At 30.2% G+C, this 24,497-nt stretch overlaps 1 protein-coding gene across 1 annotated transcript in view; it reads right to left on the minus strand.

Annotated features, from left to right (window-relative positions):
• Positions 1 to 24,497, minus strand: part of Camta (Calmodulin-binding transcription activator) — a 403,237-nt gene that overhangs the window by 60,308 nt on the left and 318,432 nt on the right. The window contains exons 19-24 of the mRNA XM_075381347.1: positions 21,107 to 21,209; positions 18,508 to 18,784; positions 16,048 to 16,207; positions 13,209 to 13,402; positions 7,007 to 7,286; positions 2,818 to 2,966 (exon numbers count right to left, since the gene is read on the minus strand). Coding sequence (XP_075237462.1) covers positions 2,818 to 2,966; positions 7,007 to 7,286; positions 13,209 to 13,402; positions 16,048 to 16,207; positions 18,508 to 18,784; positions 21,107 to 21,209 — 1,163 coding nt within the window. The remainder of the gene's footprint in view (positions 1 to 2,817; positions 2,967 to 7,006; positions 7,287 to 13,208; positions 13,403 to 16,047; positions 16,208 to 18,507; positions 18,785 to 21,106; positions 21,210 to 24,497) is intronic.

Below are 24,497 nucleotides of genomic sequence, written 5' to 3' on the forward strand. Positions count from 1 at the left end.
ACTACAATGTTTGTGCTAATGTTGTGACTGAAATGTTGCAGCATAAAAGCGACAATTTTTTTGATTATATTGTGTTTAGTGATGAATCAACAATTCATATTAGTAGAAAAGTTAAATACATAATATCCATATCTTCAAAAAATCTCCATGAACTCTTAAAATGTGAATAGGACATCCAAAAATTAAATTTTTCTGAACAATATCTTGACTGTTCTTTTTCGCTACAGCAAAAGTAACAGGAGTTGGTTATTTGGATGTTTTATGTATATATGGCTCTTTACTCAACTACAAATTGGACCAGAGAATTTTATCTGAGAACAAGTGGAGAGCCTCCTCACTGTTATAACTCTACAAGATCAGTTGAATGACATTTTCCCCAACCGTTGGTCGGTCAGCACAAACCTGATGACAGAACTTGTATGCAGTGGATTTCAAGGTCATCTGATCTGAACCCCTCTGTGCAATCTTTTCCTTTGGATTTTTACAAACAATCTTGTGTATGTGCCTCCATTACCTACTGATCTACACAATTTGAAGCAAAAGACTGAAATAGCTGTCACTCCCATTACTCCCGACAGCTGGCTAAAGTACGGGACAAATTCTCCAATCAATCGCACATGTGCCGCATGACAAAAGATGCTCTCATTGAATACTTGTAATGAAAAATTGTAAGTTATTGTTTCATTTTATCTGCAATTCATTACTATAAGTAAACGTTAAGTGATATTAAACAGCTTTAAAACCCTGATATTCTTTTGTGTACACCCTATACAACTAAAATAAATACTTTTTACAGAAAAAATATTACTCCAACAATGAAATGTTAAATAAAAAAAAGAATTTTCAGCATTTCCATTCAATGTACATAATGTAAATACGTGCTCAAAATAGTAACATTAATTAACATTTTCTGAATTGTGAATTGTTTTGTGCATACGTTTTATACTAAATATCTTCATGTACTTTATATTATAATTATATTCTTTGTTTATACAGTCACACCTCCTTAATTCAAATAACTCCCTAAATTGAATAATTATTTTGTCCTGTTGAAAAATCCTCTTTAAATCAAATTAAATCACCTCGTTTATTTGAAAATTTCAAGGACTTGATATACATATTATTTCTTTCATGAAAACTTTTCTTTAAACGTTTTCAATAAAGAATTTACATACTATACACAATTTCCAAAGAAGCATAGATAGCAGTAAATTCACTTTAATACTGTATAGCGATTGTTAATGTGGACTGTGAATTTTATCCGGTACTGTATGCCTAATATTAATCAATTTCTGACTTGTTTATTTCCATTGCCGGTCAACGAAGTAGTCGAAACTCTACAGAAAAGAAGTTGTGTGTGAAATTATAGCAGATTTTGAAAATGGCAGGAAAACATGTATAACTATGTTACAGGCTGTACATTTCACTAACAAAGCGTGGAGGAATATCTGTCCAGAAACAATTGTTAATTGCGCTTCAAATTTGTGGATTTTCATCCGGAAAAAATCAAGATGAATTTGTAATTTTCTCAATTTCAGAAGAAGAATGGAGTGTAATTTATAAAAATTTTTAACACTAGTATGGACGAAATTCCGTTTGACTTGTTCACATATTTTAATGATGATATTGCAGTTAGTGTCACTTCAACTGATGATGATATCATCGCATCTGTGTCACATTCAACCGCTAATAAGGACTCCAATGAAGAAGACAAAACGGAACATATAACCTTCCAACATTCTTCAAAAGCTCAAGCAAAGTAGAAGATGGCATATTTAGAGCATTAGTGAAGATTGAAAATACCCTTGATTTTCAAATATGCCAGAAGAAACCAAAAAAAAATTAGACTTTTTTCAAGAAATAATTAAAGGTACTGTGCTGTATTTCTTTTTTTTTTAGTTTTTACATAATACTATACACATTTTGTCTTTTCTAATGTAATTTAGTACTGTAGTACATTATTATAGATTAACATACATATTTATTTAATTATGTAATTTCTCTATACAATTTTTGAGTTTCATTATTTTACCTCTCTACATAGAAAACTCCCTAGATAAAAAAAAAAAAAATACTGGTTCCTTGAGATTTGAATTAGAGAAGTTTGACTATTTTAAATAATTAATATGAAATTTAATCACTTCATTTTTTCTTTTACAATTAGTTATATATTTTGTGATTCGGCTCTGATTTAGGTTTTAAGATAGTTTCTTTGATCTATCATAGGAAATGTTGAGGCATTTCCTTTTTTATCCATGGAATAAGCATATCTACTTTTTCCTGAAGTGATTTATATATAATATGTACCGATCAGAATAGATGACTTATAAGATTTATTTATTTGATGTTTAAGTTATCACATTGATCAGTTGTTCAAACTGTTCAACTGAATTTACCAAGTACAGCGTAACACATGACTGGCTGTCTTTATTATTTATTATTATTATTAATATTCATTAATATATAGATTAGTATAGCAAACTAAATTGTTCGTCTGTACTTTAATGTTTATTTATTTATATAAATAAAATTGTATAAGAATAATTCAAAATTTGTGAAAATAACAAATAAATAAAATACTTCCTGATGATGACAATAACCAAAAGTAGTTGAAATATATAAATTGAAGAAAAAATAAAAATTACCTGCAATTGTAAGTAAAATTTAATATAAATAATTCAGTATTTGAACACAGAAAAAAATATACAAGAATAGAGCAATTAAAGGAATTGAATATGAAATTTTACTGCATTTCAGAGGCGATTAAATAAATTTTAAACACATTTTTATAGAAAATAATAAAAAAAGATTTCTTACAAAGAGCAAAATCCATCCGTCTAACTGGAGAATGGAATAATGAATCGGACATCGACATGGAACTACTGTCATAAGCTGAATCTATTCCAGATGATAATGATGACATTGTTGAAGGTGAACTCACCGGCAACGACATACTTCTGTCAAATCTGTAAACATTCGTGATGACTATAATCTAATATTTTTTATAGTTTTCATTAAAAACAACACAATATAGTACAAAAATGATTAATACTACTAATATACTGTCCAATCAAAATATTAATTTATCTTCAGTATATAAAAACATCGAATCAGATTTTAGTATTAAATAAGGAAGATATTCTTAGTTTTTTAAATTATAATTTTTTATTCTTATAAAATAATACTTCCTTTGTGGTATCTCAATCAGTTTATTATTTTTTTAAATTAAACTGAATTTTACTATAAATTTAGAATTCAACCGCCTTGGTGTTACGATATGCCTATCTAGGCGGTAACGTGTTATTATAAATGCAATAGTAATTTTTAATTGAATCATCCACTTCATTTTGGTATTTCTCATCGGTCAGAAGCTAGCTGATCACTGCCAAGGTTCACCCCAATATTTGCTTTACCAGGTTCCAAGCGCAAAATTTTATTCTCTACTACTCATAATACTTCATCAACATTTTTATCACCATAAACAGCTTATAATGACAATGAATGTCGCTAATGTTTACTTTTCTGCTGTTAAAATTTTAATCGTTGCTCATTATTTTAAACATGTTGACACAGCAGGTATGTTCAACTCCATAACAATGATGGTCGACACAAAACGAGAGGATATGGGTCAACGAGCTTTGGAGTATTAGTAGTAAGGGAATGAAACTACAAAATAGCACCACATTTTGTTCTTCCATTACAATCCAGTGTACATTAAATTTCACCGGCCCCTTGAATTATTTCTATTCATTAATTTTTTAAACAAATTTTCTTGAATTCTCATATGAAAATATTTATATAAAAAAGACATTAGGCTATGTACATTAATGTTGTAACAATCAAGAAGAAGCAATGATTACAAAAAAAATTAAAAATATCTTCTACATAAAATATGTAAAGAAAAAACTTACAAAGGGATTACTGCAGAAACTTCCTCTATGAAATAAAACAAAAGAATTATTGAAACTAGTCCATCTGGTGATGATTACGGCTTATGTACATCTACATATACAGAATGTGTTGATCTTTGAAGATAATAAAAAATTATACGTGAACAAAAAGATTAAAAAAAATAATGGTAGATATATAAAAAAAAGTCACATAATATAAATAAATATATTTAAATTCTATTAAATAAACCACCTAGTACAGAACACTGAGATAAGATGACATACCTTACTTTAATTTTTCATGAAACTACTTGCACAGGATCCCACACCCTCAGTCACGGTGAAATAATTTTGTTACTGCATAATAAAAATTTGAACATATACATACAGATATTCTTTTTTTTCTACTTAGCCTATAGAACCATCATAAGATATTACTTCAGAGGATGAATGAGGATGATATGTATGAAGTGTAATCTTGTACAGTCTCAGATCAATGATTCCTGAGATATGTGGTTAATTGAAACCCAACCACCAAAAAACACCAGTATCCATGATTCGTATATAAGTAACTGCCTTTACTAGGATTTGAACCTTAGAACCCTCTGAAATCAGCTGATTTGAAATGATGGGTTCACCATTAGACCGATCCAATGGATTTAATTTTTTATTTATATATATAAATTTATTGAGATAACTTATAGATTCAATTGAGTTCTCATTTCATAGTAAAGCACATCAAGTTTTGACTTACGTAGTTTATAAGTACTGAATTCAAACTGTTATCAGTGTTGTTAAGAATGAATACATTTACTGGTGCAGAACATGATCGATGTGTGTTTTACTTTCACATTTTTCAGTCAGCAACTTCATTTCAATGTAATTTTCATAGAGAATACGGTAGACGCCTCCTGGTAGGCATACAATTTACTCTTGACACCAAAACTTCATTGAGACAGGTTGTTCTTCTTCCAGACAGAATGACCTGTTTTTCTTCCTGGAGGCAACCGTAAATGGTATCATTCATCTGGACATCCTTCAAAATTTTGTAATTCCTCAGTTAAATGATGATGACCAAGATGGACGCCATTACTATCAGCAAGATGGTGTACCACCTCACTACTACCTAGAAGTCCGAGATTTTCTTGATAAATAAATCCCAGGTTGGTGGATCGGTTATGAAGGTCAAGTTGTATGGCCACCTACTCCCCAGATTTGAACTCTAGATTTTTTTCTTGTGGGGTTTCATTAAAGATTAAAGGTTTATGTACTGCCTTTGCCGGCTGATCTTGTTGAGATAAGACTTTGAATTAACACCTCAGCTACAGAGGTAACAACTAACTTGCTGGCTACAATCCGGAATGAAATTGACTTCAGGTGGGATGTATGTCGAATTACAAATGGAAGCCACATTGAATCAAAGTGAATGTCGGGTGACAAACTTGATGTGCTTTTCTATAAAATGAGACCTGAAATCTGTATGTTATGTCAATAAATTTTTATATGCAGTTACGGATGAGAAATCCTTTTTGAATCACTTGTTATATTGTTCTACTGAATTTAATATTTGTAAGATTCATGCTATTCCTGAATTCAATATTCTTCTACAATTTTAATTATTTTAGTATTTCTGTTATAAATTTTTATTATGCAATAACAAAGTTATTTCAATCATGACTGAGGATGAGGAATCCCGCAAAAGTACGTTTATGAAAAATTAAGGTAATATGTCTTATTTCAATATGCTGTAATAGGTGATTTTCTTTTTAATAGAATTTAAGTATATATAAATATTTAGGTGAATTATCTGATCCATTTGAAATAAAAACCAGTGATTGATTTTCCCCAATAATATTCAACTGCACCCTTGAAAAGGCAATAAAAGAATTGACAAGAAAAATGAAAAATCTAAATATTTCAAAAACAATGAAACTAGGGACAAAATCTAGAGGAGTTGGAATTGGTATTTTGGCTTTTGCAGACGATTTAGTACTTTTAGCAAAAACAAAAGAAGCAAAAAAAACTTCAAATCTTAGAAAAACATGCAAATAAAAAAAAGATTTACAAATTTCATGTGAAAAAAACTGAATCACTCTCTAACGCTTAAATTAAAACCAAAGAGATTAAAGTATCAGAAAATAAAACAATGAAAAGGGGAAAATAAATTCAAATACTTAGGAAAAGTAATAATTTCAACAGAACTAAAAAAATAAAGAATGAAAGCTAGAGTACAAATAATGGAAATAACATGTCATTTAATAAGAAACTTTTACAATAAAAAATTCAAATCAAGAAAAGTCAAATTAAGGCAAAACAATAATCCTTTCAGAAGCTCTGTACGGTTTAGAACACTAAAAACATTCTCTAGCATAAACATAACCAGAGTTGAAGAAAGAATCCTCAGAGAAATGTACGGTCAGAAATATAAGTATGGAAGGGTACCGACTAAGAAAAGCGAACAAATTATATAAATAGAAAATATTAAAACAAAACTGGGGGAAGAAGGATAAAATTCTATAGGCATCTGCATAGAAAGAGCAATAACAGACTGACAAAGAATATTTTTAATTTTATTAATGAAAAAAGACAAAAACAAATCAGCAAAAGATCAAACAAGACCTGAAGGAACTAAAGATAAAAAAAATTATATACAAAAGAGGTACATTTAGGAAATCAGTTGATAAATCTAAGTTTCAAGAAAAAATAAAACCTAAAACAAATCACAATTATTGAAGGAAAGAAAGAAAAAAAACAGAGATAATGAAGTTTTGGGAAAAGAAAAACCAAAATTATGTAAATGTGGTCCAAGGATCACCAGAACAAAAAAAAAAAACAGCAAACTGGGTGAATTTGTGATTTTTTTGCTTTGCATTTAAAGATTTAAAGTTACAGTAAGTGAATTTTGTTGCAGAAGTGTAGAGGGAAAAAACAATAAAAGAAAATAAATATTAGAATGTATAACAAAATAAAAGTGAAGATCTAGGATATAGTAAATATTTTGTGATTAAAAGATTAACACAGAAGAAAAAATTAATTACATAAAATCAGTGATGGTAAAAAACACAAAAAAAATCATAATTAAAAAAAGTAATTACTTAAAGGAAAATATAATTTACCTTGATAATTTATGGTTTTCACTCGTAACACTATTAATTTTTGTATTTTTATTATTATTATTATTATTAATACTATTATTAATATTTGTTAATGAAGATGTTGGTGAAGGTGAGGATGACGTAGTCAAATTTGTATCCAAGTGGATTCCACTATCAACTGATTGTCTTTTTATTAATTTATTACTATGAGGTGAATGAGTCAATTGTATGGAAGCAGTATTGCCAGTATCATTCCACCTATTATTTATATCTACATTCGATGTACCAGCATCATTTTCATCTGAAAAAATAATAACAAAAACAATAATTTAATTTTATAAATAATAAAATGTTTAGTAGTACACAATTTTTCTCATTTATACTAAATTAATTTTTTTTTTGTTTTTCTTTCTGTTTTTTATCTTTATTTATTTACTTATTTATTCAAAATTAATGGGTTCATCCCTTTAATAAAATATTTGTTGTAAACTTTATAGTCCTCAATAGGGATTTTATTGCTAAAAAATTAGTAGAGTTTAGGGAAGTACATGAGGTTGTAGATTAGGGTAAGTATAACTTGTTTATATGCAGTTGGACAAAATGGCGGCTGTTCAAAGGTGGTGAAAATCGGTTTTTCAATTTTGTAGCAAGGTAAACTTCCTAGGTGAAAAAGTTCTGAACAAATGTTGTAGGCATTTGCATTAACTATAATATACGTCCTCAAATGTTGAATTTTTTTAATTAGTTACTGCAAAAAAGTCGAAAACGTTTAATTAATCTTTTTAAATTTTTTAAAACGATCTATTTTAATTAAAAAAATTACTAAAACATAAAGAAGAAATAACAATGCTCCAAGTATGTGGCGCGTGACCCACATAAACACATATTCTTGTACGCATGCTTGACATATGACATTCCAAACTTTTGTAAAAACATTGTGTTAGTGGTCTGATAATGCAAAAATTCTTTTACAAAAAATGTTAATAAAAAATAATTAAATAATATGATACACAAATCATATTGTGTACATTTACTCGTATATAAATTATTACTACCAAGATTATGAACAGAGTGTGACTAACAGTGTGGGTTATGAACAGAGTGTGGTGTATAAAATTTAGACATGACTACTAAAGAGTTAAATAAATGTAATGCATACTAAAAAATGAAGAGGTATTGCGGCAAATAGATGAAGAAAGAAGCATTTGGAAAAATATAGTTAAAAGAAGAGACAGACTTATAGGCCACATACTAAGGCATCCTGGAATAGTCGCTTTAATATTGGAAGGACATGTAGAAAGGAAAAATTGTGTAGGCAGGCCACGTTTGGAGTATGTAAAACAAATTGTTGGGGATGTAGGATGTAGAGGGTATACTGAAATGAAACGACTAGCACTAGATAGGGAATCTTGGAGAGCTGCATCAAACCAGTCAAATGACTGAAGACAAAAAAAAAAAAAAAAACTAAAAAATATTTTTAGTGTTCATAACTTTTACAGGGAAAACAATATACGCTTCTTGTCATATCAATAGTTCATTGTTTTAACAAATGTGCTAGATAAATAAACAATAAACTAACTAGAAATAAATAATAAATTTACTTAATTTTCATACACTTCTATGAGTTATCTATTTAAATTTAATAAAAAACAAAAAAAAAAAATAACCAACTATGAAAGGAAGTATAACAGGATAATAAATATTAATAAAAGAATTTTTTTAAATTTATGATTTTAATCAATAATGCCTTAACAAACCTTATCAAAACATTAACTTTCCATTTGAAAGCTGAATAATTGGAGAAAGGATAACTATCCATGGAGAAAGGAAGAAAGTGTGGAGATATACTAATGATAAACTTTTGATAGAAACCAAAGATAAGTTAGAAAAAATACTGAATGATACTGATCCTATATTGATATGAGGGTTAGTCAAATGTAATAATTTGTTTTTAATATTTATTAGTACATAACATATTTTATTGTTCTTCTATGTAATCTTATGTAACCTAAGTTCTACACATCTCCAACGAGTGGGGACTTTGGGGATCTGTTCTTCATAAAAAGTTTGAGATGCATCACAAGCCAATTTACTAATGAACTCCTCTACTTTGTAATCACTGTGGAATTTACGTCCTCCTAATGTCTTCTTCAATGGTCCAATCAAAAAGAAATCACAGGGTAATAATAAATTTGAACTGAACTGGGGATGTAATAAAATTTCCCAGTACATCTCTCCCAGTTTTCCTGAGTGCTAATGACTGGGCAGGATCTGACATTGTCATGAAAGAGAATCACATCTCTGGTTGACTGACAGTACCTTTTGTTCCTGTAGGTGGCTTTCACTCAGTCCAAGAGGCATGGGTTGTGATGGATGGCCTTCCAATCAGGTATGTTACCGTTCAGAAGTATCTGGGTGTCATCCTTGATGAGAGGCTTCTCTTCAAGGAGCACCTCCAGTTTGTAGCGAAGAAGGCCATTGATGCTTTCTTTGGTGTCCATAGAGTCATCCATCCCGATTGGGAGTTGAATTACCATACCATTCGTATTCTTTACAAAGGTGTCTGTGAGGCCATAATGTTGTATGCTGCGCCCGTCTGGGCTCATCGTTTACAATTCCAATGCTGTAGGGACATTCTTTTGCAAGCCCAGCATCTTCTATTGTTAGCTGTTGTCGGTGAATATAGAACTGTCAAGAACAGAGGCAGTCACTGTGATTGCCGGCATAAAACCCCTAGATATTTTGGCTACGGAGCGTAGCCAGCGGTATATTTCCAAGAAGGGTGGCCTTCTAACGTCAGGGCGTATGCAAGAAATTGAAGACCAAGGTTTTGACTCTTGGCAAGCTAGGTAGAACGATTCTTCTACTGGTCGATACAGGCATGGTATTTTTCCAAATGTTAAGGAGTTGTGGGCTATTAGCTGGGTTTCCTCCAATAGGCATAACACTCAATTCCTTTCAGGACATGGTGCTTTTAGGGAAAGTTTGACTAGGTTTAGGTTGGTTGACTTTGGCTTGTGTCTGGACTATAGGGTCGATGGCATGGTGCACCATGTCCTGTATATCTGTCCACAGTAAGAAGCTGAGTGTACCAGAGTTGTTAAGGAACTTGAGAGAGTAAACTCCTTCTTTGATCTGCGAGTCAACTGGAGGACTCATCGAGACTGGACAATTGTGGCTGGCTTCCTTCAATTCCTCGCCCAACATAGAGCGACCGAAGGGATTTAGTAGAGTAGGAACCCGGGCGGCTAGGGTCCGTCTGGACAGTCTGACTGACCGAAGGTAGGTGCTTTGGCAGCGAACCAAGGTTAGTTAGATAGAGGTGACTATGATTGTAAAAGCTGTCGGCAGAGTAGCGACTACACTGCCGATGGGCATGGGATACCATAGAGCTGTGAGGTGTAACGGCGTTTTGACGAGGGCAGACTAGAATGAGCAGGTGACACTGTTGGCAGGATGGCAACTGCACTCCCGAGGGCTTGGGATACCATGCAGCTGTGAGGTGTAGCGGCATCTCGACGATGGTTTATGAGGTGAATGTCAAGCGGGACTCAGCTATGGAGCCGAGTGGGAGTAGGAGGTCAGTCCGCCTCTCCCTAGTGGACCAGACCGGAGTCCTTTAACACAAATTAACCTAAGTCTGGGGTTTGAACTTAGTTGAGTTCACTAAGGGAACTAGGACTAAATTTTGTTGCTGCGATCAACATGTTTGGTGGTATGTTGCATTTATTTGCCTCGAATTACAAATTCATGAAATTGGCTCATAATAAGTAGAACTAGGCGTAGGGTTCGCGCTTCTGCGATCTCGGTTAGCTAGTTCAGAGGGATACGATGTAGGACATTCAAGATGTCCAGACGAGGCCTACAGCAAAGGCATTAAGCTGAGTTATTAAATCACCGATGCAAATGTCTACCGAGGTATTTGTATCAATGGCATCCCAACAAGGCCAGGCTTATTACTATGAGATGTAAAAAGTCAGACAGCTATAGACGACTCCCGTTAAAGCCCAAGAGAGCAATGAACAGTGGGGGGTGGCGGGGTGGCAACCAGAACGTCACTAGGTGGGTGTCTTCCCCTAAGGGGTTGAGACGTGTCCAAGAAGTGGAAGAAGAATTCAGCATTCACAGTGCAATGTTCATGGAAAAAATCGATGAACAATAATTGTTTCCAGTTCCAAAAGGCAATATAAGGACTTTTTCAGCTGATAAACACATTTTTTACTTTTAAAGGGCAAGGCTTTCCACTCCTAAACCTCTCCATACTTGCTGATTTCGACTCAGGAATGTAATGGTAGACCTCTGTCTCATGACATATGTCTATTTGATGCAAAAAATTACTTCTCCCTCATTAAAATCATTCAGGAGCCCTTGGAAAATTTCCTGTGAGGGCTGTTGCTAATTTTGGACCAAATGTCTTGGAATCCACCTCGCAGTCTTTGCAGAATCTGAGGTGCTTCATGATAATGAAATGGGCACTTCCATGACTGATACCCACTTCTGAACCGATTTCATCAACCAAAAGCTGCCAATTATCTTCAATGAGGTCACGGATCAATTGAATGTTGTCATCCATTACACTTGTCATTGAATGACTACTGTAATTATCATTTTGTATGGTTTCAAATTTGGGTAATAGACTTGGTCATAAACTTGCGTGTAAGACAATGTCATATTCCCAACTACAACACAGTCAAGTTAAAATTTCAGAGGGTCTGATGTGTTCATTTGTGAGAAACTTTAAGATAATATCTTGTGCCAGTGACGATAGAATCTCTCTGTCACTCTACTCGTGTTGGTATATGAGTCGCCAAAACAAAAATCTGGTTTATACTTAACTGGTTCTTGGGTAATATATTGATCTTGAAAATAAATTGCTACTTCACCAATTTCCGTGGAGACGTGGTAGCATCTTGGCCTTTCATCCAGAGGTCCCGGGTTCAAATCCTTGGTCAGGCATGACATTTATCGTACGCTACAAAATTCCATTCCATATCCCACACACAAGCTTCAGCTTATGTGGCGATATCATCAGGCAAAAAAAAAGATAATGAAATGTGACAGAAAAGAGTATGATGAGTTGCGTTGTTTGTTATACATTATGAATGTGTATATGTTGTTGGTTTCTATTCTTTTTACTATCACAGGAATGGAATAATGTAGAACCTTGAAATTTGGTAGAATTACTTTAAAATATGGGACCAAGTCAACTAAAATTTTTAAAAAGTTTGTCAAGCGGGTAGAGAATGGTAATAAGGGGTGTCATATCTCAATAAAATAAAAATGTCTGCAAATAAATTTTTTCTTATCTTTTTACTAATTCTTTGATACTAGTAATAACTAAAAAAATTTCTTTAACAAAAGCTACCAACATCCCACAAACGTATGAATCAATGTTAGTTTATAATAATTCTATCATGATTTAATAGTTAATTATAATTATTAAAATATGCTTTATGGATACTAAATTAGCTTCATTTTGACAAACTTTTCAAAAAGAATGAAAAAGGTAACAATATTCAGTCATTTTCATATTTATGAGATAATATAGACATTAGAAAATTTGGTAAGATCCTATAATATAATCCACACACACACAATTATATATATGGATTATATTAAAATGTTGAAAAAATCTGCTGATGAGGTAAGGTAAAAAGATTAGGGTGGGTATATATATATAACTTGATAAAAATGTAAGAGGGGCAAATTTTTTCCTTATTTATTTATTGTTTCTTTGATAAAAATAATACTTATGATATTTTTTTTATAGAAAATACACATTTATTTGTACAAATTTCAACCAGAGCTGTTTTTCACTAATTCTATTGTAATTTAGTAGTTGATTATTGAAATAAAATATGATTTATAAGTGATAAAATCTTAATTTGATGAATGCTTCAAAAGAAGTGTTGAGGATTACTGCTGCTAATTAAGTAATTAAGAAGAATTTCAATTACTGCTGATATCTTTGCGGTTTGTTAACACACAGACTTGCAATTAGGTAATTTGACTTCCATATAATAGACATAAAATCAATAGATTATTATTAATTTAAAAAAAAAAAAAAAAAGGGAGAGAAGATTCCCCCACAGAATCAACAAATTTATACAATTCAATGTCACGTTTATCTTTAAAAATCTACTCTCTAGTAACTTTACTTTTTTAATATATTGTGATAAATATATAATTACATGAATACATGACATAATAATTTAATACATACCGTTATTATTTTTATTTGAATTTGTATCACTAGATCTGGTTCCCCTACCGCTACCACCACTGTTATCATCTTCATTATCTTCATTGTCTTTATTAGTATTTGGAATGTTAACATGCAGTTCAACACTGACCATTTTACTATATTTGTTACTATGACCGTCAGCATTATGATTATTATTATTATTATTACTGTTACTGAAAAACATAATATAAAATATTATTCAAAATCAAAATAAATAAGTTTGTATAATTTATATCTTTACTGATCATCCATTAAAAGAGATATTTTCAGTCTGATCTATACATCCGTTATTTATTTATTCTCTCTAGGGTAAAGGTAACTATACCTTCTACATCCAATTACAACAACCCCTTATTACATTTATGATGAAAAATGCATTTTGTAACTTGTGAAAAAAATTGTGCCTGGTTTTAATTTAAACCGTTGTTAAATTGGCAATACATCATACATTTTTTAAACATAAATTGTAGAGAATTTAATTATAAGAAGATTAATGTAAATAATGTAAACAGAAAACAAATAAAATTTTAAACATGTCGACTTTTATTAATAACAAAACAGATTAATTTTCAACAGATTGAAAAAACTTTTTCGTTATGTACAGTAGAAAATAACTGGAGGAAGAAATAATACTTACTGTTTGCTTACAAGTAGTATTTCATGCGGTTTAATAATTTTCAAAAATGCTACTGTTGTGTTCAATGCATTCTTCAATGCGTTGTACTAGATTTTGTGTTGCCAGTCTAACGGTATCTTTGCATTCCTTGATTACAGCTGCAGCGTTGAGAATGCGAGCAATCAGTTCATCGCGTGTGTCTACTTTTTGCTTGTAAACTTCATTTTTCAACCATCCCCACAAACAATAATCCAATGGAGTGAGGTCTGGGGATCTCGGTGGCCAATTAACCGGCCCTCCACGTCCTATCCATTTACCAGAAAACTTTTCAAGACATTGCCTTACTTCATTAGTGAAATTTGTAGGAGCTCCATCAAGTTGGTAATACATTTCAATTCGTTTCGATAAGGGGATATTTTCCAGCAATATATTTATGCACTGTAAAATGAATACAAAATTACACTTTTTAACAGTTTTCTGAAATTTTTACGATAAGAATTCGATGTAATACTCCAAACACGATTGATCAGCGAAAGGTTATTTAACACATTACCACAATTAACCGACAACAATGAGTAGTATTTAAACAAATTGCGATGAAAAAAATCAGTGTTGCCAACTTGTTTTCCGTACGTCTAAAATTAATGTAACTACTACACACATCTGCTTTATTTTTTGTAACACTTTCTTCTAAGTTTTCGTCAGTTTTGTTGTTAATGTGAGTCAACATGTTTAACATTTTATTTGTTTTCTGTTGACATTATTTACATCAATCTTCTTATAATTAAATTCTCTACAATTTATGTTTAAAAAATGTATGATTTATTGCCAATTTAACAACGTTATTGAACGTCAAACGTAAAAAAATGTGTTTTTTGACCCTGTTTTTGGCGTTTTACATGGGATATCTTAGAAACTAAGACAGATACAGTTCTGGGACCTATTTTTTTCGATTTTCCAGCTCAAAAACCATAAGAAACAATTGAATTTGCCCCTTAATTGGCGTCCCCAGAATTTCAGAAAGCCTTAATTTACCCAGAGGAACTGAAACTCGGACGAAATCTTTCACCCTGTATAACTCGCTAACGAACCGTTTTCGGACCTATGTTTATGTGAACTTTTTTCTTATTTTTAGCCTCTAGTATGAGTTGTCAAAGTATTGCCCTATTCTCTTGAATCACTCTGTATATATCAAAGACAAAAGCATAATAACCATTTACTACCAAGCGTACAGAATTCAATAATACTTCTTATTTTTTTTATAGCGCTTTCGAGAACTCCAAATAATACTAACTAAAAAAAAAATGATTTATCTACATCCTGTTCAATGTGTACTTAAACATATGCTCAAAATAACTAATTTTCAATAGCTGCTTCTGAATTGTGAATTAATTAGTAGTAATTTTTTATATGAAATGTATTTTTATAATGCGTTTGTATTTAAATAATTAATATGAAGTTTAATTACATCTATTTTCATCTTTAATTTGTTTATATATTTATAATTTTTCTTATATTGACATGATCTATATAATGTATTATTAGATTCCAATCGGAAAAAAGATTTATTTATTGTTGTTACATTTGGCCTAGTGTATGTGTTAACATTTTTTTTTACTTCATTGCATTCTACTTAACATAATAAAAATTTCAATGTAACATTCACAGTTTATTATTGTTCTTTTTTAAAGAAAATCTACAAGAATATCTTTTGAATTTCTAAAAACAATCAAAATGATCTTCCTAGCAGAAGCCTAATTTTTGATTATTTTGGTTTATGTGATCACACAAACCATACTGTGATATTCATTCCATGGACTGTCTTTTGTTTTTTGAGGTAATCATTTGCAAGTTTTCATCTTCTTTAAGATCATCATTTTCAAAAACTGAATTTATAATCAGTAAACAAATAATATATTAATATAAACGAGAGATTAAATAATAACTATACGAGAGCTTAGAGAATAACTTTATAAAACATTTCTGTATAAAAAAAACCCAGAAAATTTTTTTTATATTAAAAACCCATACAAATAGTATAATGTATAACAGCAGAAATTATAATAAACATATTAAATATAATGAAAACAATAAAATAACATGAAAAAAGCAAAAATCAAGGTGCAATAAAAAAAAAATTATTTTACGGAAGAGATAGTTTCAATCCATAAAAATAATTTGAAAATTTATTATAATAATTACCTTGTGATGTTGATAGCTCCAGGTCTTAAGAACACACCATCATCCCTATCATTATTATTGGAACTATTTTTATTTGATTCAATTTTTTCAACAATAGTTGTAAACGTTAAATTGTCATCACACGTTTTAATTATTATGTTATTACAGTCACGCAGTACTTCTAGATAGACAAAAAAAAAAAAAAAATACCATTTAAACCAATGACTAAACAAAATGAGATATGTAAGCATAAATTAATTTTAACAACTTCTGTATCTCTACATAACATGTTAAACAGAGATTTGATAATAAAGGTAGTAAAAAAGATTTGGTTGGACAATTATAATATAACTACCATTTTAAAGGTTATCATATCAGAATAGTGGGGAAAATATGAGTAATTTTAAATAATTTCATTTCAAGCTTGAAAAAACAATAATATGTTTTAATTAATATTGCTTGAATAAGATGCATGTTGGTAAAGTAAAATAAAACTGTTTGAGAAACATATTTATTTTTTGTGAAACTAATTATGTAATTGTATTGTAATTACAAATTTCTTTCAACAGCAGTAAAAATTGAAAATGTCATAATAAGTATTTTTTAATTCCTTAAAAATTTAATATATTCAATATATAATATAAAATAGAATTATATCTACGAGGATCACTCAGTAATTACAGAGAGAAATGGCAACAGTAGAAAATCTATTAATCGGTTAAAAATGGCACCCAGTAAAACAAAAAAAAGATAAAAATATACCCCAAAAAACCAGCTTTTGCCTGCAACTACAGTTCCTGTGAACCGATTCACTCGAAAATCTATAGGACTCTAATTCTGCTAGGTTTACACCACCTTACCAAGTTTCATCAAAATCGATTATCAGAATAAATTGAAACTATCTGACATTCAAGTTGGCACCCTGGTATAGAAAATGTTAGCTGTTCAAAAATAATTTTGATTATCATGTCCTCTTTCGATATTTCAAAATTGTCGGTTCGGCTTGAACATGTACCATGAAAGAACAGTGTTCTGTGATAACATTTCTACTTTCTAAAGCAAACAGCCAAAATTCACTCATGGATGTTTAAAAAAGTACAAATTTGCAAATTTTGCAATTTTTAGAACATTTTGTTAATTTGAAAAATACAACTGTGCAAATTTGATAAGTAGCTCAAACAGTTTAAATCAGGCATAACAAGTATCACCAATTTTCATTTTAGCGTAAGACCAATCAAAGTTTCAACTGATGCTTTTCAAAATTGCATTAATGACCTTAATCTCAAAGACAGATGCATGAAAATTTGAGAAATTGTTGAAATTCTGGTGCGAGTATTGGCACTGTCCATACCATTATCCATGACAGGTGAATTATCGCAAAACATGTTTGGAAGTGTTTTCCGAGATAGATGATTCATAATCATAGACGATTAAATTTACATTTATGCAGAACCTAAACAATAGTTTTTAGCAAAAGGTAATGCCTTTTTGTAATGCTTTCATATATGAAACTATGATTCATCATATTAAGGTGGTATCCAAACGTCAGAATGTAGAATGGAACATCTGAGTTTGCCTGAAAAAAAAAAATTTAAAACCTATGTGTCAGCTGGTAAAGTGATGCTAATGGTGTTTTGGGATTATAAAGACCCAATTTATTGGTATAATTTGGAAAAAAAACATACAATCAACAGCGAGTACTATTGTGACATGCTAGAAAATACAATGAAATCCTTCTCAAAAGACAGGGGAAGCTATTCAAAAGTTGGGTCGGGAAGTATTGCTACATCCACTTTACAATCTGGTCATACAAGGGCTATTTTTTTTTCAAGGTCCAATCGGTCGCAAAATAAAAACCCGCGCAAGTGTAATGCAACTGAAATTCATCGACAAATAAGTAATGTGTATGGTGAAACTTCAATAAGTGACAGCAAGTGCGACAATGGTGCAGAAACTTTAAAGCAGGACATGCAGATGTTCATGATGACGCAGTGTGTGTGTCAAGAGATTACTGAACTGATTTCAGTGCTATTTTCTGCCCTTCCTAGCACTGTCATTCTAACATTTGTAGTTGATATGTTTTGAAGTACCTCCATTCTCAAAACTACCTTTAGCACAGTCTTCCTGAGTTGGGCTCGTTGAATAAATAGCGATGTTAAGCTCTTCTCACTAAACATCCTCATTGTCATAGCCTCTTCTGTTTTGTCCTTCCAGCTCTAACGATTATACAATTTCTTGAAACTAATCTTTCTGATTCTTTATTTTAAAATTTTTATATTTTTAAATATTATATTTGGATTGAGTGTTTATTTATCTCTTCTAAATTATTAATTACTTATCTCCTGTCCTTATAATTTTAAAACGTGGAAATATTCAAGCAAAAATCATCATATAGAATGAATATTACACTATTTTTCAACTAAAAAATTAGTTTTCTAATCCTTAAAAGAAAAAATAGAATTAATAACAACAATAACATACCAGCAGATTTATTGGAAGCATTACGACTATAACTGTTGGAAGAAGCACTCTGATGCTGAGTCTGACGACCGGCTATAATTCCATTGGTCAATGAATCGCTGTTCCTGAGACGTGTCATTTCAAGACTTTGCAATTCGTCAGCCAAACTGTTATGAGATGACATTAAAGCACAATCAACAGCCGTCTGTAATTTATTATTTCTTAAAGTTAATGCTGTGTAATTCCACTGATATAAAAGCAATGCTGTATCTCGATGACCGTTAAAACAAGCCCACATCTATTAAAACAATAAAAATAACAAGTAATTAAATTTTGTATTATGTAAATTAAAATTTAAAGTCAATAAAATGTCGGTGGCAAAAATTTTGAAATAACTTTTCCATAAATACTGAGCAAACATTTATAAAATAAAAAATTGCAACTTATAATTTATCATTTAAAGAAAACAGAGGAAACAACTTTAAGGGATTATACAGTCATAACTTTTTAAAACAGTAAATAATCTACTGTTAAAAAATATAGAGCCATAAACCTGTACGATCTTCTGATATTTAAACAAATCTGACTTGTCTACGAAGCAATGTAATAACATTTGCCTCACAGTTCATGATTTAGTTTCAATATGCTCAAAAAGTTGAATTTTGAAACTAAGGCACCAAGCAGGACTGAAGGTCAACCGGTTTTTTTACATTGCTGTAATGTACCGCTTTTTCTTTTTCACCTATGATCAATTAGATACATCTTAAATTTTAAAATGAACAAAACAACTGATCTTACTACTGACTGTTAAATTTGGATAACAAAACTATGATTGAGTAATTAATCATAGTAATGTTATGTTAGTTTTATAAGTAAACTATGGTTTTTTATAATTTACTAAGATACAATTCTAATACTAAAAAAGTAATTTTTTGGTTTCATTTATTTTCAAAGAATTTTTAAAAAAAGAGAAAATATTTTCTAAGTTTATATTAATATTTTTTAAATAAATTAAAAATATGACAAATAGAACTTAAAACAAAATTGTACTAGCCTGATTTTTGTAAAACAATTTCAAACATTGAAATTTGAAAACATGGTAACACTTTAAATTCAGAGATAACTGGATGTACATATGACGTTAATTCAATGAACAAAAGAAATATATGAAAATAAAATAAAATAAAATGTTCAGAATGGTGGCTCAGACATGCACTATAAAGTACATTTTTTTTTTTTTTTTACTCATAAGACCATAACTTTAGATCATTTTTTTTGCAAGTTCTTTCTTTTTTTGCTGATTTGTTGTTTTTCAGCTTTTCTTTTTTGCCAGTAATTTCTAAGGGTTTCAGATCTTCTTGCCTTTTCTTATTCAGAGTACACCCGGCTTATTGTTTTCTTGGATTTTGATATGAATCTTGTTTCTTTATTTTTTAATTTCTCATAGTTTCCGGTTTTCGTTTTTAGGTTTTCACGGGTTATGTCTAATTCCTCCACGTCTTTCTGTACTTCATATAACCAGTTCAGTCTGCTTTTCTTGTTCCAGAAAAATTTGATTATCCGTCTGATAAGTCTGGTCTCTTCCATTCATCCTAGAAAGGAAATTCTCTTCTTTCTAAATTTATTAGTTATCGAGATGATCGTTTTGTAAATCTCTTCGTTTGGAATAATTCTCCAAATCCCGTCTTTTTTAATGTTTTTCCTGATGCATTGTCGTAGAATCTGTCTTTCAGTCTTTTCCAGTTTGTCGGTAAGCCTTGTCTGGTACGGTCCAAATATGGTTTCACATCCGTAAAGTATTTCCGGTTGGATAACTGAGTTATAATGTCTTATTTTTGTGTTTATGAACACAATAGATGTATATCTATAACAATATTTTTGTTATAGATGTTTTGTGTTTTTATTGTGGCTTTGATGAGTTTATTTATTCTTTCATTCCAGTTTGTATTTTCTTGGAGGTTGTGTGTGATGTTTTCCCCCAAATATTTATAGTTTTTTACTAGGTCTATGTCATTATTGTTTATTAAAGTACATTTTATAACACCCTCAATCATTATTATTAACTTGAAAAAAATCTGCTTATAATGAAAGAAATCATTAATTAATCATCCTGAATTAATTTTTCTGGCTCTTTCTAAAACAGTCCTGAGTAAAAATCATCCAACGAGGTATAGGTGGGTTGAACAGGCATACATATTAATGATATCAATAATATTCATAAAAAGGAGGTAGTGTCTTTGTCTTTTATTCAAAAGGTTTTGGGTTTGAATCCCAGTTGGATATGTGATTTTAAATATGCTATAAAGATAAAGATAACCAGTCACAGCCTGTTATTACTAGGGGAAATAAATGAAAATAAAATATTATATCTTTATAATACTCGTACTACTCACTGCTGCCATCAGTATACAATATTTCTTCTGCTGATGATCCATTAACTTATTAAACTAAGTATATCAACAAATTAATAAATAATGTCCAAGTTAGTATATATATATATATATATATATATATATATATTTATATATATATTTTTTTGTGTAATAAATAATACAAAAAATATTACAATCCAAATAGTAAATAAAAAGAAAAATTTATAATTCATCCAAAAATACTTTACCAATGGAGTAAATCCTTCGTCATCTTGGCTTAATGCATCCACCTCCATATCTAATAGTAAAGAAGAATTTTCAGCTCTCCAATGTAGCATTGCACAAACCAATCTGGAAATAGACAATAATTATTTTACTTAAAAATTATTACTTTCTTAATCGGTAAAATAACATTAGCTAGTTCTTTTTTTCCACTTAAAATCAGTCTAAAATTATAAAGACATCAAAATTATTATACAATTAATGAAGCACTAAAAGAAAATACCCATGATAATATGGCAGTATATTAACACATTAAGTGCTGATGACACCACAGTGGCGTCATAGAGAGAGAATTGATCTGCATGTGTGACGCCACCTGTGCATCAATGGTAAGGCATTCTTCTATCCTCTCCCATTCTTTTTCAGAAACTGGTAAGGGTTTTTTTATTGTGCATTAGCACAGAGAAAGGATTCTTCGGTTGTGTGGTTTGTTGTTACTTTTCTGTCGTTTTATACTCGTACAGTTTTGTTCAACATAAATTGTTTTACAAAAAATCAAGTTAGTACAACTTTGTTTTAAGTTCTATTTGTTATATTTTTATTACTTTATTTTAAAAATATTAATATAAACGTAGAAAATATTTTTTCTTTTTTAAAAATTCTTTGAAAATAAATGAAACCAAAAAATTACTTTTTTAGTATCGGAATTGTATCTTAGTAAATTATAAAAAAAGCCTAGTTTACTTATAAAATTACACAATCATAGTTTTGTTATCATTTCATAAATTTGATTTTGACAAGATTTCTTTTTAGGCTCTAAAAGAAATTGCAAAAAATTGCTAAATTTTGCAAAGTCTAGTACAATATGCCTTCAGTTTAACAAGAACATTTAAACACAAGCTAATTATGACAAACTTTATTACTTAGTATAATTTTTGTCAATTGTTCTAATTTTCTGAACTGAAATCTTTAAAAATATGGTTATGTGTTTTAATAAAAGCTATCTTCTCGTAACTAATGGTAAACTTATATATAAAAAGATGAAAATTAATTATCATTTTATCTTCTAACATTTTTATAATTTTTATTGCAAATCTGAAAACTATCACTCAGAAAAGAAAAAAATTCAATGTAAATATATAGAAACTTTTTTTGTTTGGGAATTTATTCTATAATTTCAGTAAATTATAAGCCAAAAAGACTGCCTAACATCGCTCTGACAGAAAATTAAACCATATATTTTAAAAACCATTGAATAATATCCAAGAACAAATGGAAAAATATATGGCAAGAAGCAATGAAATTATAAAGACATCAAAATCATTATACAATTAATGAAGCAAAAAAAAAAACCTATTAACACATTAAGTGCTGATGACACCACAGTGGTGTCATAGAGAGGGAATTGCTTTGTACACATGACACCACCCATGATTCAAGGGTCAGGCATTCTTCTATCCTCTCCCATTCTTTTTCAGCAACCGGTAAGAGTTTTGTTATTGTGTATTAGCTTGGAAAAAGGCCAAAAAGAAATTCTTACAGCATAGCCAAATTGAATTTTTCATAATTAAGTAAAACCGTGTTTGCACTTATTTAACGTGTTACTTATATATTTTTATTTTATTTATTTATTTTTTGGTTGATGAAACTACACAGATAACTTCTTCAATATGCTCAGATTATTTATTATTCTACATTTATTACCATATAGTAAACAAATTTGTGTTTTTATCAAAGATGGATAAATTTAAAAAAATTTAAACTGTTTCCACATTATTAATATTTGTGTTTTACACTAAAACCACAAAACGTGCATTTCTTTAACGTAGTTTGATAATGTTTTTAACTTTGTAAATCAAATGGATTGTAGAGCTAGCTACAATTCTTATTTTGCAGTCAGTGGAAAGGATACAGTTCTAGAAATTACTCCATAGACTGTCCTCTTATCAGATAATACTGGGCTATCAATGTCCTGATATCCATATTATGAATGATTTAGCAGGGTTACCTAAACCCTCAGAACTGATAATGGGGAGAGGGGAAGAAGACATCAAACCTAAATACACAGGTAGGTTATAAGAAAGGATAATCTGTACAAAGGTTCAGATAGGATCATTTTGTTTAAAACTATATTTATGTGGTTTACCTGGAGAATATTGAAAATTAGTCGGGCTGATAATATATAAAATAGAGGTTTTAAAATTAATGGATAAGAGAGAAGTTTGTATAAAAAAGATAACCAGAATTAGTGAAATTGGTTTTATAAATAAATGGGGAAAATATAAATACTAAAGGAAGTTAAAGGCTAGAAAATAATTACAAAACAGATAATTGAGAACATAGGATGTGACATATAAGATACAAGCTGGCATAAAATAGAAAGGAATAACGAAGTGGATGAGGCCAGTCAAAAAGACTGAAGAGAAAACAAAAGTTAAGTAGTCTATGAACAAAATATTAGTTGTAAAATTTTCTGTAAAATCTGAGAATATTTCTTTCATGTTATGTTATAAAACTAAGGTAATTTGCGACTTTTTTTTAATACCAAATCACTGCCTATTTACCATCATCAACTGTCCTCTGCCTGTTGATAAATCTCTTATGCCACTGCTCTCTCTATCAGATTCTGTTTCAAGCCTTTTGATTCGTTTCCTGATACTTTCCAAGATTCAACTCATTTATTACCAACATTCTTCTTCTTCCTCATCACTTTCTTTTCTTTTTTTTTTTACTGACCTTTCTAGTGCAGTTTTCAAGATTCCACTTCCTCTAACCACCACGTTGTGTACTAGAAGTAGACAAAAGAAAAGGAAAGAGCACACAAGTGCTCTTTATTTTTTAATTCTGTTTGTTACTTCCTCAATCCTTACTTTATTCATTCTTCTCCATATCCACATTTCTACAGCCTCAACCCAGTTACTTTTCCTCTTCCTCATTGTCCATGTTTTACTTCCACATATATAATATTTGACTAACTTCTACCTTAACTCAAAAGACAAGACTTTTACCGTATGGTAATTCCCTCTTTTTACTCAAGGTTTCCTTTGCCATAGCTATCCTTCCTTTCTTTCCATTGCCTGTGTCACCATAGTCCCCAAATATTTGTAATTTTTTTACTTTTTCTATCCTCACTTCCTTCACTTCACTTGCCCTTACCACTACATCCTTTTTATTGATTACTTCTATTTCTTTAAAATCTTGTAACTGAATGGAAAGTCAGAAAATTTCAAGAGAGAAATAACTGACTATTAGAAATCCAAATTTTTCACTTATCTAAACAGATATGGTTTCAATTATATTATATTGCACATAAGTCAACTCTACTTATCAATCTCTGGAGTTTTTCTTGTACATTAGCTGCATAAATTTTTTTTTTTACATTTACAATAATACTTCACTAAAAGCTATTGCATAGTT

This window comes from Lycorma delicatula, chromosome 13, assembly GCF_047948215.1.
Source record: "Lycorma delicatula isolate Av1 chromosome 13, ASM4794821v1, whole genome shotgun sequence".
Taxonomy (NCBI): Eukaryota; Metazoa; Arthropoda; class Insecta; order Hemiptera; family Fulgoridae; genus Lycorma; species Lycorma delicatula.